Source organism: Anneissia japonica, unplaced genomic scaffold, assembly GCF_011630105.1.
Source record: "Anneissia japonica isolate Jap-2015-1 unplaced genomic scaffold, ASM1163010v1 scaffold3531_len492141_cov184, whole genome shotgun sequence".
Classification (NCBI taxonomy): Eukaryota; Metazoa; Echinodermata; class Crinoidea; order Comatulida; family Comatulidae; genus Anneissia; species Anneissia japonica.
In genome coordinates, this window is record NW_022702905.1 from 384,419 (window position 1) to 396,560 (window position 12,142).

The 12,142-nt window shown below is 32.8% G+C and overlaps 2 protein-coding genes across 2 annotated transcripts in view; both read right to left on the reverse strand.

The window, feature by feature from the left end:
- Positions 1-6,701, reverse strand: part of LOC117104149 (histidine triad nucleotide-binding protein 3-like) — a 14,803-nt gene extending 8,102 nt beyond the window's left edge. The window contains exons 1-4 of the mRNA XM_033244842.1: positions 6,296-6,701; positions 2,584-2,701; positions 1,656-1,722; positions 330-456 (exon numbers count right to left, since the gene is read on the reverse strand). Coding sequence (XP_033100733.1) covers positions 330-456; positions 1,656-1,722; positions 2,584-2,701; positions 6,296-6,535 — 552 coding nt within the window. The 5' untranslated portion in view covers positions 6,536-6,701. The remainder of the gene's footprint in view (positions 1-329; positions 457-1,655; positions 1,723-2,583; positions 2,702-6,295) is intronic.
- A 2,696-nt stretch (positions 6,702-9,397) lies between these two features.
- LOC117104144 overlaps positions 9,398-12,142 on the reverse strand; it is a 3,139-nt gene continuing 394 nt past the window's right edge. The window contains exons 2-9 of the mRNA XM_033244828.1: positions 12,064-12,112; positions 11,888-11,940; positions 11,640-11,714; positions 11,375-11,437; positions 10,855-10,941; positions 10,373-10,459; positions 10,207-10,264; positions 9,398-9,635 (exon numbers count right to left, since the gene is read on the reverse strand). Coding sequence (XP_033100719.1) covers positions 9,610-9,635; positions 10,207-10,264; positions 10,373-10,459; positions 10,855-10,941; positions 11,375-11,437; positions 11,640-11,711 — 393 coding nt within the window. The 5' untranslated portion in view covers positions 11,712-11,714; positions 11,888-11,940; positions 12,064-12,112 and the 3' untranslated portion in view covers positions 9,398-9,609. The remainder of the gene's footprint in view (positions 9,636-10,206; positions 10,265-10,372; positions 10,460-10,854; positions 10,942-11,374; positions 11,438-11,639; positions 11,715-11,887; positions 11,941-12,063; positions 12,113-12,142) is intronic.

The following is a 12,142-nucleotide window of genomic DNA, read 5'->3' on the forward strand; positions in this document are numbered from 1 at the left end:
TTTGACGCATGTGCATTTGCATAAATGTCTACACACACACATACACACTACACACAATAAAAAACATAGGAAATAGCAAGAGTGATTACAATAGTTCCTATTGCATTACATGCATAGGAACTAAAAAAAAAACAAAACACCACAGCTAGCATACTTGGTGCTCTGAGTGAACCCTGTCAGAAGTGAACTCGCATCTATGGCAGCGAACATGTTAACACAATGTACGAAAATAGTATACAACATTGGACAAATCTAATTCATTTATGGCCTTACAGGAGAACACACTTTAGTATCATCATAAACAACAACGTTGTGTCTATAATACTCACCAGAGTAAACCAATAGGAATCTGGCCTGAAAAAAAGTTTGTTCAACCATCTGATACTAGTCTCTGGATACAGGATGTGCATATGAAGATGATCCATACTTGTGAATGGCGGACAATGAAACCCCACTCTGTGAACATACAGTAATGGATGCAAAGTTAATTTCCTAAACTGTAGTTTACACTACAACATATCCATGAGACCGTAAATCTCAGACTGAGAGCATACTTAGCCGAACCAAACTCTGCTAAAGTCATCTGCTGGTTGTCGGTGGCACTCTAAGCAGATTATCGTTAAAATGATCTGCATACAAATAGCTGCTACAGTACTCCGTACATTACATGGAATTCTCCCGATGCATTTGTGTGCTGGCTTCAGTCTCACTTAGTCTTAACTTCTGATACCATAAAACCTCAAATAGAAGCCCTGGGCTTCTATTTTTTAGGACCCTTGGATGGGCTTCTTTTTGAGATGGGCTTTAATTTGAGATTACTTTGGCAAACTAAAAGGAGGGGGGGGGGCTTCTTTTTAAAAAGTATGTTGTAAATTTTGGAACTGCTACTATACAACATTTTTTAATGATTGCATGCAAACATTCTGTTTAATACTTATTAAATTTTAACCTTGCTAGTACAATAAAATAATTTTGTCACTGACACACTATTATAATTATCAAAGAAGCCCATATGATCTTGATTAGAAGCCCATGTGCTTCTTTTCGAGAAGATATTTGCAAACTGAAGAGGGAGCTGCTTCTTGATATGGGCTTCTTCTCCAGATTAAGCCCATGGGCTGCTTTTCAAGAAGACCTTTGCAATCTGGAGAGGGAGCTTCTTCTTGATATGGTCTCCTTCTCGAGATTAAGCCCATGGGACTTCTATTTAAGGTTTTAAAATGAAAGACAACCAAATTTAATTGGTCAATTGAGTCTGACATTGACCAAAACTAAAAACTATGTTTTTTTGACTAATAACAAATATGTAAGCCTATTGTAGATCAGTGGTGGAGCCAGCAGGGTTCAGGGGACACTTCCTCAATCAGACAGGCCTTGACGCCACTACAAGTTCGTCGGTCCAAAAATATTAATTTGCCTATCCAAATAACCCTTTTTTTGCGGTCTAAAAGCAGGTTATTCAGCCATACTATGTCATAAGCTCTCTATATATACCTTACCAGGGATTTTACTCTGCGAACCTGACTGAGGCTCGAGTCAGCCACTTGGTTCGGACCCCGCGTCAGACTTAGAGGCCCCCAGTTGGTAAATTTCTGGAGACACCACTGTTATAGATGTAAACACAACAAATATTTTAATGATACAGAACAACTAACCTGGCTTCATTTATACTGCCACCTAGAATCTCCAAGCCACCTGCACCAGATGCAAACATGTACTCCACTACAACAAACAAATTTCAAAGCATTATAGGAAAGGACATTGTTAAATCATCTAGAAATGTAAAATAGCTTAAAATTAATTCAGAGCATGTCAATTACATTACAAAATATCTCTCTCAGTAACACATTCAAATTTTAATAGCACAGTACAGTATTCTAAAATATTGTAGTTATTAGCACATATCCCCAAAAGTCATCATTTCATTTGCTTACAGTCAATGAAGTCTCCTGTGAGTTGCAGGAGTATCCTGGAAAGTAAGAGGGCCTCCCGCACTCCGTATATAGAAAGCAAAAATCTCCCGCAAATTCATTACTGGAAAAATTATCAGCTGGAGATGGATATCACCAAAGATACTAGAAACATAAGAGAGAGTTCTCCACAGAAAAAAAATGTTCTACCAAAATGCATGGTGGGAATACAAACAATGGGGCGCCATTGTAAATAAATCAAAGGAATAAAACGACAGACACAAAAGGAAGAATCGTATGACTGGATTTTGATTAGTGATAAGGTTTCCATCAATTAGCGGAAAGAGGAGGCCGCCACATACGTCTGGATATACTTACATGTAGCTACAGAAGGGTGCCCTGTACGTCTGGACCAAGTATAGATAAAGTTGCGTATAAATAAAAAGAGAAGGGCACTGCATAGACGTCTGGACCAACATAAAAGATGTGACGTATTTCCAACTCACTTTTGCTATGCAAATGCCCCATGTTGTGTTTTTAGTATCTTTGGTATCTCCATGCACAGCAAAATAAACTTACATGTTCTACTGTACCTTATTGAAACAACTAATGAAATAGAGCAGCAATACAAAAAAAAATTACACAGCCAATTACCTGTGGCTTGCATACTTACATAATGGAACATGTTCCTTTTTCAGTTGTCTTGTGTTTGAAATATGCGAGTTTGGAATGACTAACAGGTGGACTTTGGCTGCAGGACTTATATCAGAAAATACTGTCACCTCTGTATTCTGTGGGTCAAATTAATCAACTAACTAATACATTTATACCACATACATCTTAATATAAATATTAGAGTTAGAGACTTAAGTGATTCCTAGTCACCATAAGAGGGTGTTGTCAACTTTCATTTATGGTTTGGTACGGCAATAGCCGATTTTGTAGTACTTCCATTCAATGACTTTTAAAATGTTCCTTTGCTAATTGTATCAATGTCCAATTCTTTTTTATTTGACAATACTACATAATTCACTTTAATTAACCATCAACATCAGCATCAAGATTCGTCATGTGACAAACATTAACAGGTACTGTATAGAAGTTATGACAACTGATGTGAAAATATCTCTGGTAAGATTTCAAATCTATAATGTTTGCAATTATGTGTCATATTAAAATTATGATTGGTGTAGAATGAGAGAATAAATCACAGTATTAAAAAGGCACCTGGAAATAAGATGTCTTGCATTATGGTTTTTTTATCGTGATACAGGTACATGGAAATATTGACTGGAAATTACAGAGTAAGCAAATCAATTTTTATCTTGTTTTGGTCATTGAATTTTGAAAACAAGTTAATGTAGCTTTCAGAGAATGCAAAATTTGGTAATATGCATTCATTATTTGATCTTGGTCTATGATAGACTTCCAGAACCTTTAAAAATCAAAACAGATGGGCTTTTCTGCAGGGGTGGCAGATGCTCCAAAATGGTACTCGCATGTTTCCAGCTTAGAAAATATTTGCTGGCGCCACTCCCGCTTTCCAGGAAAGCTTGTCATGTTGAAGGTTTTACTCTGTGTTTCATTTTATTTTATTTGTTTCATAAACAGAAATTAGCAAGAAACAAGCACAAAAATAAAACATGAGACAGGAACACCCCAAAAGAGAACTAATCACTGTCAAGTGGTGCCCTTTCACAAAAAAACAAATGCTTTAATATAAAATTTAGCTTTGCACCATTTCTCACAAAACAGTCGCAAGCTGAACATATCTTTCCGATAATTGTGTAATTAATATCCATAGTTTTAGTTTCCATTGTAATTGAGCAAAGAAACAGAAACAGGATCATGATCAATGCTGCTTTTACCATGTGGTGATATTAAATTTTGATTGGTCAATAGACAGTTTTGTTTCCTTATATTATAAATCACTGTTTATATTGGTAGCATAGATAGCTGCTTAAGTAGTGAGTGAGACATCCTCTCCTTGGTTTCAAAACCACTGAGCGACCTTTGGCAACCTCTCTATTTTTGCTGTTTTATAGTGTTTAGCTTGTTCATATGGAAGTATATAATACTATTTTATAATATATATTTCATCAAACATAGTGTATCTTTTGGTAGCATAAAAGTTGCCTGTTGCAAATATAACATTTTGCTGTACAAACATAAGGCCACGGGAATGAAAGTTGTAGGTTTGCGTCCACCGCCCGCATGCCTAAAAAGCGACCGCATGAAAATTTTCATTATTTTGAAAAGTTCATTATTTTGAAAAAAATATACTTCGTTTTAAAAAACGGACTTTCTAAGTCGTAAACAGACAGAAAACGATCTATTCATCACTGATCACTAGTCGCAAACACCGAGCGAAGGCAGGCCTGGCCACATCGCACCATGATCGCCAATCACTGCTGAGGTCATTTACGGGTCAAATCGATCTTTCTGACCAATAGGAAATCTCATATGTTTAAAGAGGTCTTAAATGTAGAAAAGGATCTGTTTTATAGGCTAGTGTACATCTATGACTGTAAGCATTGTTTCTTGGGAATAAATGTAAAATTACCAATGCTGCAGCTTGTGGACAGCATTTATAAAAAAAATAATGAAAAATGAAAAAATGCCTCATGTGTCAATTTTTCGGACGCAAACCTACAACTTTCATTCTCGTGGCCTAATTAAAACTGCCAATGCAAAATATTAAACAAAATCATCTGAAAGAATAAATTACTTGAAACAGGGTCCTTTTCATAATTACATACAAACTACAAAAAAACAAAATCATCAGTTTTAGGGCTTGATTTAACTTTCTTTGATGACTAGCCCACTGGGCTAGATTACTGTATATTTCACTAGCTCATTGTCTATTTTACTAGCCTAATCATTGGTTACATTTTACATCAGTAGCATTAGGTTCTTGGCCAAGCATACTTGAATCAATAGTTTATAACTGATCACTGGCCCACCAGGCTAGTAATAAGATAGGTTTACTAGCCCAGAGGAGCTTTTTTTACTAGACATTGTACGATGGAATAGTACTAAATCAAGCCCTCTAAAGTTAAATTTGAATTTTTAAAAATAGCACATAAAGACAGACCAGTGACCACTTCAAACTAACAACAAACCACCCAGCAAAAGTGACACCAAAGAAACATTAATTAATTAGATTTCTTTTTTCCAAATCAGAGATTTTGACCATGTAGTTGTGTATTATTCAGTGGTGGATCTAGAAGTCTTACAATGGGGGTGCTGATGGCACATTGTTTAGATGCCTAGCTCATGGCTGTATCTTAAAGTTTTATTTATTTGAATGTTTACTGCTGTATTATTGTGTTTCGGCCAATCCTTTTGTTATTGACTTTGTATGTTGTTATATTGTTATTAGGCCGCGCCTATTGTTATTATTATTATTATTATTATTATTATTATTAATTATTATTATTATTGTTTTTTTGCATTTTTTATTTTAATGCCATAAATTGCTTTAACTCATTGTCTGTATTTTAAAGTTTATTTATTTGAATTACTGCTTTTATATTGTTCCCCCAATCTTTTATTATTAAATTTGAATGTTGTTATATTGTTATTAGGCTTATTATAATTATTATTATTGTTATTGTATTTTTATTTGTTGCTTCTTTGACATAGATTTTTATTATCTATTATTATTACTGTATTATTATTATTATTATTAATATATTTTTTTTTTTTTATTTATTTTATTTTTTTTGCTTTTATGACATACATTTTTTTAGCCTCATTTTGCCTGTATTTTAAAGTTTTATTAATTTGAATGTTTACTGCTGAAACCAGAATATAGGCTAAGCCCTAGCTAGGCGACTCTAGGTCTATGCCCTACAGTAGTAGTAGTATTTTATTAAGCGGCCATTCTACCGATTACCATTATTATGCCATTCTAGAAGTGTTCATGTTTGGGTTTATTGACTTTTTTGTTTATTGCCGTTTTGACTTATAATTTATATTGCCGTTTTGGTCCATTGCTGTTGTTGTTAAAAAGTGTTGCCATTTTGCTTTATTGCCGTTTTGACTTATTGCTGTTTTGGTTTATTGCTGTTTTGACTCAGAGAAGAAAGCCATACATAGAAGCACCAGACTATCTTGGGTCATGACTATTTTACACAACAATAGGCCATGGGCTTAGTCTAGCCTACTAAATCTGCTATAACAGGCGTAGGCCTAACCTATTATATTACTACTTGGGCCTAGGTCTGTCCGTATAGTAAAGTAGGCCTCTATATAGGCCTAGACCTAGTCTAGGCCTAATAGTAATAGAAATACTACTTAGAATAGGCCTAGGGCCTAGATTCAGACTGTTCTTCAGTTCAGGTGAGTCTCGTATTACATTTTACACTATTTTCAACACTCACCTGAAAAACAGGTTTGGCAAAAAGTCTTCCTTCTTCTTCGTGAGCTATTTTGCAGAATACGCAACTTTTCTTGATCAAAATTTCGTAAGCCCCACCACGGGTCACAGGCGTGTGGTCTTCGTCGAACACGACGTCTCGGGGATTCGTTAAGCTGCTGCCTGCTGTAGCTGACGAACGATGCTCCGGTGAATATTTATCAAATTCATCATTATCGTCATCTACGTTTCTATTCTCCGACATAATTGTGAATTACTGTGGTTGAAAATATACGTGTGATAGACCCTAGCCTATGCCACATTAAAGTCTTTCAATACCTAACATTTGACGGCAATGACAAACAAGGAAGCAAGCACAAAACGATCATGTTTCTGGCGTATTCACACAGTGTTTTCGTTTTATCAAACGAAACGATAGTGGACATTTCCGCATTTACAATGACATCATCTCCAGTGAACGTGATTGGTCTAAAGCTGAATGATGTAAGCGTCCCTTGGCATGGCATGTTCACAGTTGTTTGTAAACAGTGTATTAAAGACTGGCATAAAAAGTGTGTTTTTTTTTTTAAATCTATGCTTAGAGGGAAATTAAGAAATGGTAGTAAATGTAAGATTACTTTATTCTAAAAGATTACTCTATGCTGTTACTGTATTTATTCTTACATTTCTCGGTAGTCACACATCAAGTCATGAGCTGGCACACGTTCTACATAATCTTCATAACAATATTACTAATTGTGTCCAACTAAAACTATCAATAGGCCTATTCAATATAAACACTGTATAGAGAGGGGTATAGAGTATCTGCATATGTTGTGTATATTTTGATATCTATCATCATATTTAAAAAAAAACTGCGTTACAATCAATATACATTTTTTAATGTAAATGGGAATTATTTTTAGTTAGGTCTGCCAATATGCATTATGTTTGGATCTTTTCTTCCAAGTGTTGAAGAATGGATTACTGTATGCTGTTATTGACACCATCTGTGGTAGTCACATCACGATTCCTGTGCTCGTTCTATGCATTAAAAAAATACCAACTTCGACTTTCTACTAACACATCGGATTTTGATGTATTTTATTTTGACGGTCTATTCTGTAAAAGACAACTGCACTGCTTTTAAAAATGTAGACTGTAATAGAAAACTTTCAGTTTGGTCTGCTTTTTAAATTTTTTGATTGTAGTGCGAATATCATATATAGGCTTATTTACATTTTTATCTATTTATCGATTTTTATTGATTTATTAATTGATTTATTATTATCATTATTAGCCTATTATTATTCATTTATTTATATATTTTTTCCAATATTTTTCCTATATATTTATGCATTTGTGCTTTTTTTTGTCTTTTTGTACCGTTTGTATCTAATTATTCTAACATCTTTTCTGATGTTTAATAGAGGGCCCCTGAACATCAGCTGGCTTTCTTTGGAAGGGTTACCCTCTACAAAATAAGGTTTGAATAAAGAATAAGCCATGGTTTTTGGTGTCAAATAGAATCGCCTATAATTAAAGACCGGCAACCACTCAGGGGTCCCATGTTGGAAGAATCCACATTCGAGAGATCTGTTTCAATCATTCAATCAAATAGTGAAATACAGTATCAATCAATCAATCAATCAATCAATACGACTTCATTTCCAATTCCAGCAACAAATATTACAATATATGAATAATTCTAATGTAACAATTATGGTAAATATAATTATAAAATCAAAAGGAATTGTAAAAATGCATATAAAACAAGTAAAACACTTTTATCATGTAGCCCTAATAATAATAATAATAATACAGTAATATAATAATAATAATAAATAATAATAATAATAATTAATAATAATAATAATAATAATAATTAATAATAATAATAATAATAATAATAATAATAATAATAATAATAATAATAATAATAATGTATAATGTACCGTATAACGTAGAGCAAGGTAAAAGATAATGAAGCAGGCATAACCCAAAAAACAAAAGCTTGTGGTAAGCATGCCTGGACAAGAAAAAAAAAAGAACAATAAATAAATAAACAAATATGAGTAAATAACAACCTCTTCAAACAATAATAAAATTTACTTACGTGAAACGTCGTCTGACACTAGTACGAGTTAAACGAGATATCAGGGAATTTAAATCCAGTAGGTAGATAAAAAATGTTTTTTAAGCTTAACTGAAAAGCTTTTCTTGGAAACAGATTCTTAATTTACATATATAACGGTTGATAAATATTCCAAAGTTTGGGTTCACTAAATCGTATATTATATTGAATTATTATTATTATTTTTTTTTATGGAGGTGAGCGCATGTCATTTACACTACGAGTGCTAACTGTGTTTAAATTAGTTTTCTTAGCACTTAATCATATTTTGTTGTACACTGAATCGGCACTGACTTCCGGGAGATAATTGATAATACAGTAGTAATAAGCATGCAAAATATCATCATGAATTTGCGGTGGTTTGATTTCGGTAAATTCGTGCTTAATGCGTGAGTCCCTTCCTGTCAATTTCCAGGAGACTCCAGTCTGGGACTCACAGGTGACTCATGGACACTAAATGTGGTCTTTAGATTTCTCTATTTAGAGGGAATTATAAAGAAATAGTACATTATATGTTTAAAATGAATGTACACTACTGCATGTTGTTAATTGTTCTGAATAAAATAGTTCATGGTAATATAGCCAGACATCAATCGAAATTTAAGTTCATACGGTTAACTTCAGTAATATTCCTAATGTTTTTATATTTGTAAATTTTAATAATTTTATATTGTAACCATTTGTTGTAACTCAGTTTTTAACTGCGACGCATTTTGGAATAAACCTTGAATGAGGAATGGCACAAATTGCCTATTTTGTGACAGATATGCTACTGTAGGGGAAGGGTTGTCTGAAAAATTGATGACGTAACCGTTCGTTATAAATAAATAAAATGAAAACGTATACAATAACACAAAACAATGACTAAAATAATAATGTGTAAAAAACAAATGATTGATATCAGCAATTTCGACATAATACAACATTAATGAAAGAATATTGTACGCTTTGTTGGTTTCAAAGTCACTTTTTTATTTTGTTTGAGATGGCAGCAAAAACATCCGATAATGAAAGTTAAGTTATATCATAATATAGGTCTACACTTTGATTCGTTAAGTTACTGTTTTTCTGTTCACTAGTATTTATTATGTTTTGATATCGATATGATTCAGAATCATTCCATTTTTATTTCAAAATAATTTCCTTTTTCTTGCATTCTGTTATGTAGAGAAATATAATTTATTATAAAGAAGACCGATGACGATTTACAAATCCCAGGCAGTCCGCGTACCTATACAAAGGTGAGAAAACAAACGGTAATTTTACCTCTCACAATAATATGGTGTTTTTTTTTAATGATGTTCACTGTAAATCGTTCGTCGTCATCATCATCATCATCATCATCATCATCGTCGTCGTCGTCGTCATTATTATCGTCGTTGTCACCTCATCATCATATCAGCATAATTATCATCATCATTGTAAATACTATATTTCACAGTAATTCAACACGTTTGTGACATGTTTTAGTAACAAGACGTTATAGATAATGGGTGCATGTAATACATAATTCACATACAACTTGCGATTAAAAACAAAATCATTTGAGGTACCCTATTTTTAGCCATTATTTCACAACTCAAACATGTAACATAAAAAAATTTTCCCAATTGATATGATATTATAACAATGTATTTTAAGGAATGAGCTCACTAAATAAGAACGTAAATCACAAAATTAAAAACTGGGATTTATGAAAGTTTTAGGCCTACTCTTTAACGTAGTGGCATTGCGTCTTAATTGTACAATCTGCCTTTACTACAATACAAGGAAATGCATTTCTACAATAAAATATATGTTACCTTTTATTTGAGCCACTCTATTATTTTTGAATTTGTACGCAAGTACAATTGCAACTATCTGTAGAAAAGCAATTTCCGAAATTAAAATGTTATATTGTAGTGCCTATTCATTATTAAATACACTATTAAATCAAAATGTGCAATTCATTAATAAAGTTGTTTTTACCTGAACTAAAAATACTGTTGCGACAGAAGCTATGGATGCTATTAGGTTGTCATCAATGAGGTCCCAAAGTCTCGTGTAACAGGAGATCTAATAATTCAATGTGATTGATACAATAGTAATATTAAGATAGTAATATTGCAGGCCTGCTTAAAATTTAACAATTTACATTACACAAACAGTAATGAACGATTGATGTAAAATGTTATTAAGAAGATGTATTAAACTATTCACTGTTTATTAAAATTTTGTCACATATATATATTCCATTTGTAATTCATAGGAGGTTTTGAAATCACAATGTCACATATGCCTACTTGGTTTCTGTTATTTCGAAGTAAGCCTGTGTAATTAGGCACATAATTAATGCTATAAAAAATTAGCTAATATATACGGTCTCTCATTATATACGTTGTTATTTGAAGACGCTATACTAACCCTTAACACTAGAAAAAAAAAAAAAAAAAAAAAAGCCTGATTCTTACGTTGTATTGTTGTCCTGTGTCTGTGTCAGTGCACGAGGGCGGAATTTCTTCGTATTCTGAGGTACTATTGAATCCGCAGCATTTCAACTGAAAGTAGGTAGTGGCAAAACAAATTACTGTCTCTAGAATAACAGTACAGTATAAGCAGGGAACAGTGAAATTACATTGCAATTCAATTTCACTGTTCCCTGGTATAAGCCTATTAATTAGGTATTTTATACAAGGGAGGTAAATATATAAATATTGACATACATCTAACGTCTAATTTGTCCAATTGTTTTTTACTCTGTGGTTTCTTATTTGTTCAAAACATAATTAGGGTCTATTTCCAGGTACGAAATAATTCAAACGATTTGAAATATCCTATACAGAGCCATATAAATAATTATAGTCTAATAACAGAATATGCCTAACGCAACAAAATTATGGTTTGCATTGAATTAGGATATTTAAAATTACAAAAGGATTCAATTAAAATGTGAATATTATTTGTAACACAATTCGAACCTATGGCAGATACCTGTGAGTGCACCAAATCTCGACTCACGTCGTCCATCTTTTCCCAAACTTTTAAAAGGATTTCCTAAAAACAACCAGTGAGTAAATACATAAAATACAAAGGTAACTGAATTTGGAATATTGGGCCTACTATTAGGCCTCATGACACTGACATAAGTACAAACTTTGAACACGTTGTCATAGACTATGTCTTTAAATATAATAATTTAAGACTTTGGCCTACTATAATACCTCTATGATACAGTAATGTATTTTAATTCAATTACCTCCTCATCCATCACAAGAATATAGATGCTTACTGCGATCTCCAGCAACACTATTGATGCGAGTATAAACATGTACTAAAAGAGATAATAATGGCTCATTCATATTACTTTTAATTGATGTTTTTGCTTAGATGTTAAGTAAATTAGGCCTAGCATTCGTTTCATAAAATAACCGTTCGATATTATATAAATGATTTCTATAGTGCAAATAAATGACACTGATTAAGAAGGTACATGAGAAAACCTACCGACTTTAAGAGGATGACATTTTGTACTGCTGCTCCAAGTCCGCCTGTAAAACCTTCAATAATAAAAGCCGGACACGGTTCCTTTTTAATTAAATGTAAAATAAATGGTTCGTTTCTAAGTTAAACATCTCTAGGACTAGGCATAGGTTAGGATAAATAATGAATATGAAACTCACCAATTACAAAAAATAAAGTTCCTAGTACCAAACCAGCATACGTAACAACCTGCAAAGCATATAATTTTAGATTATATAT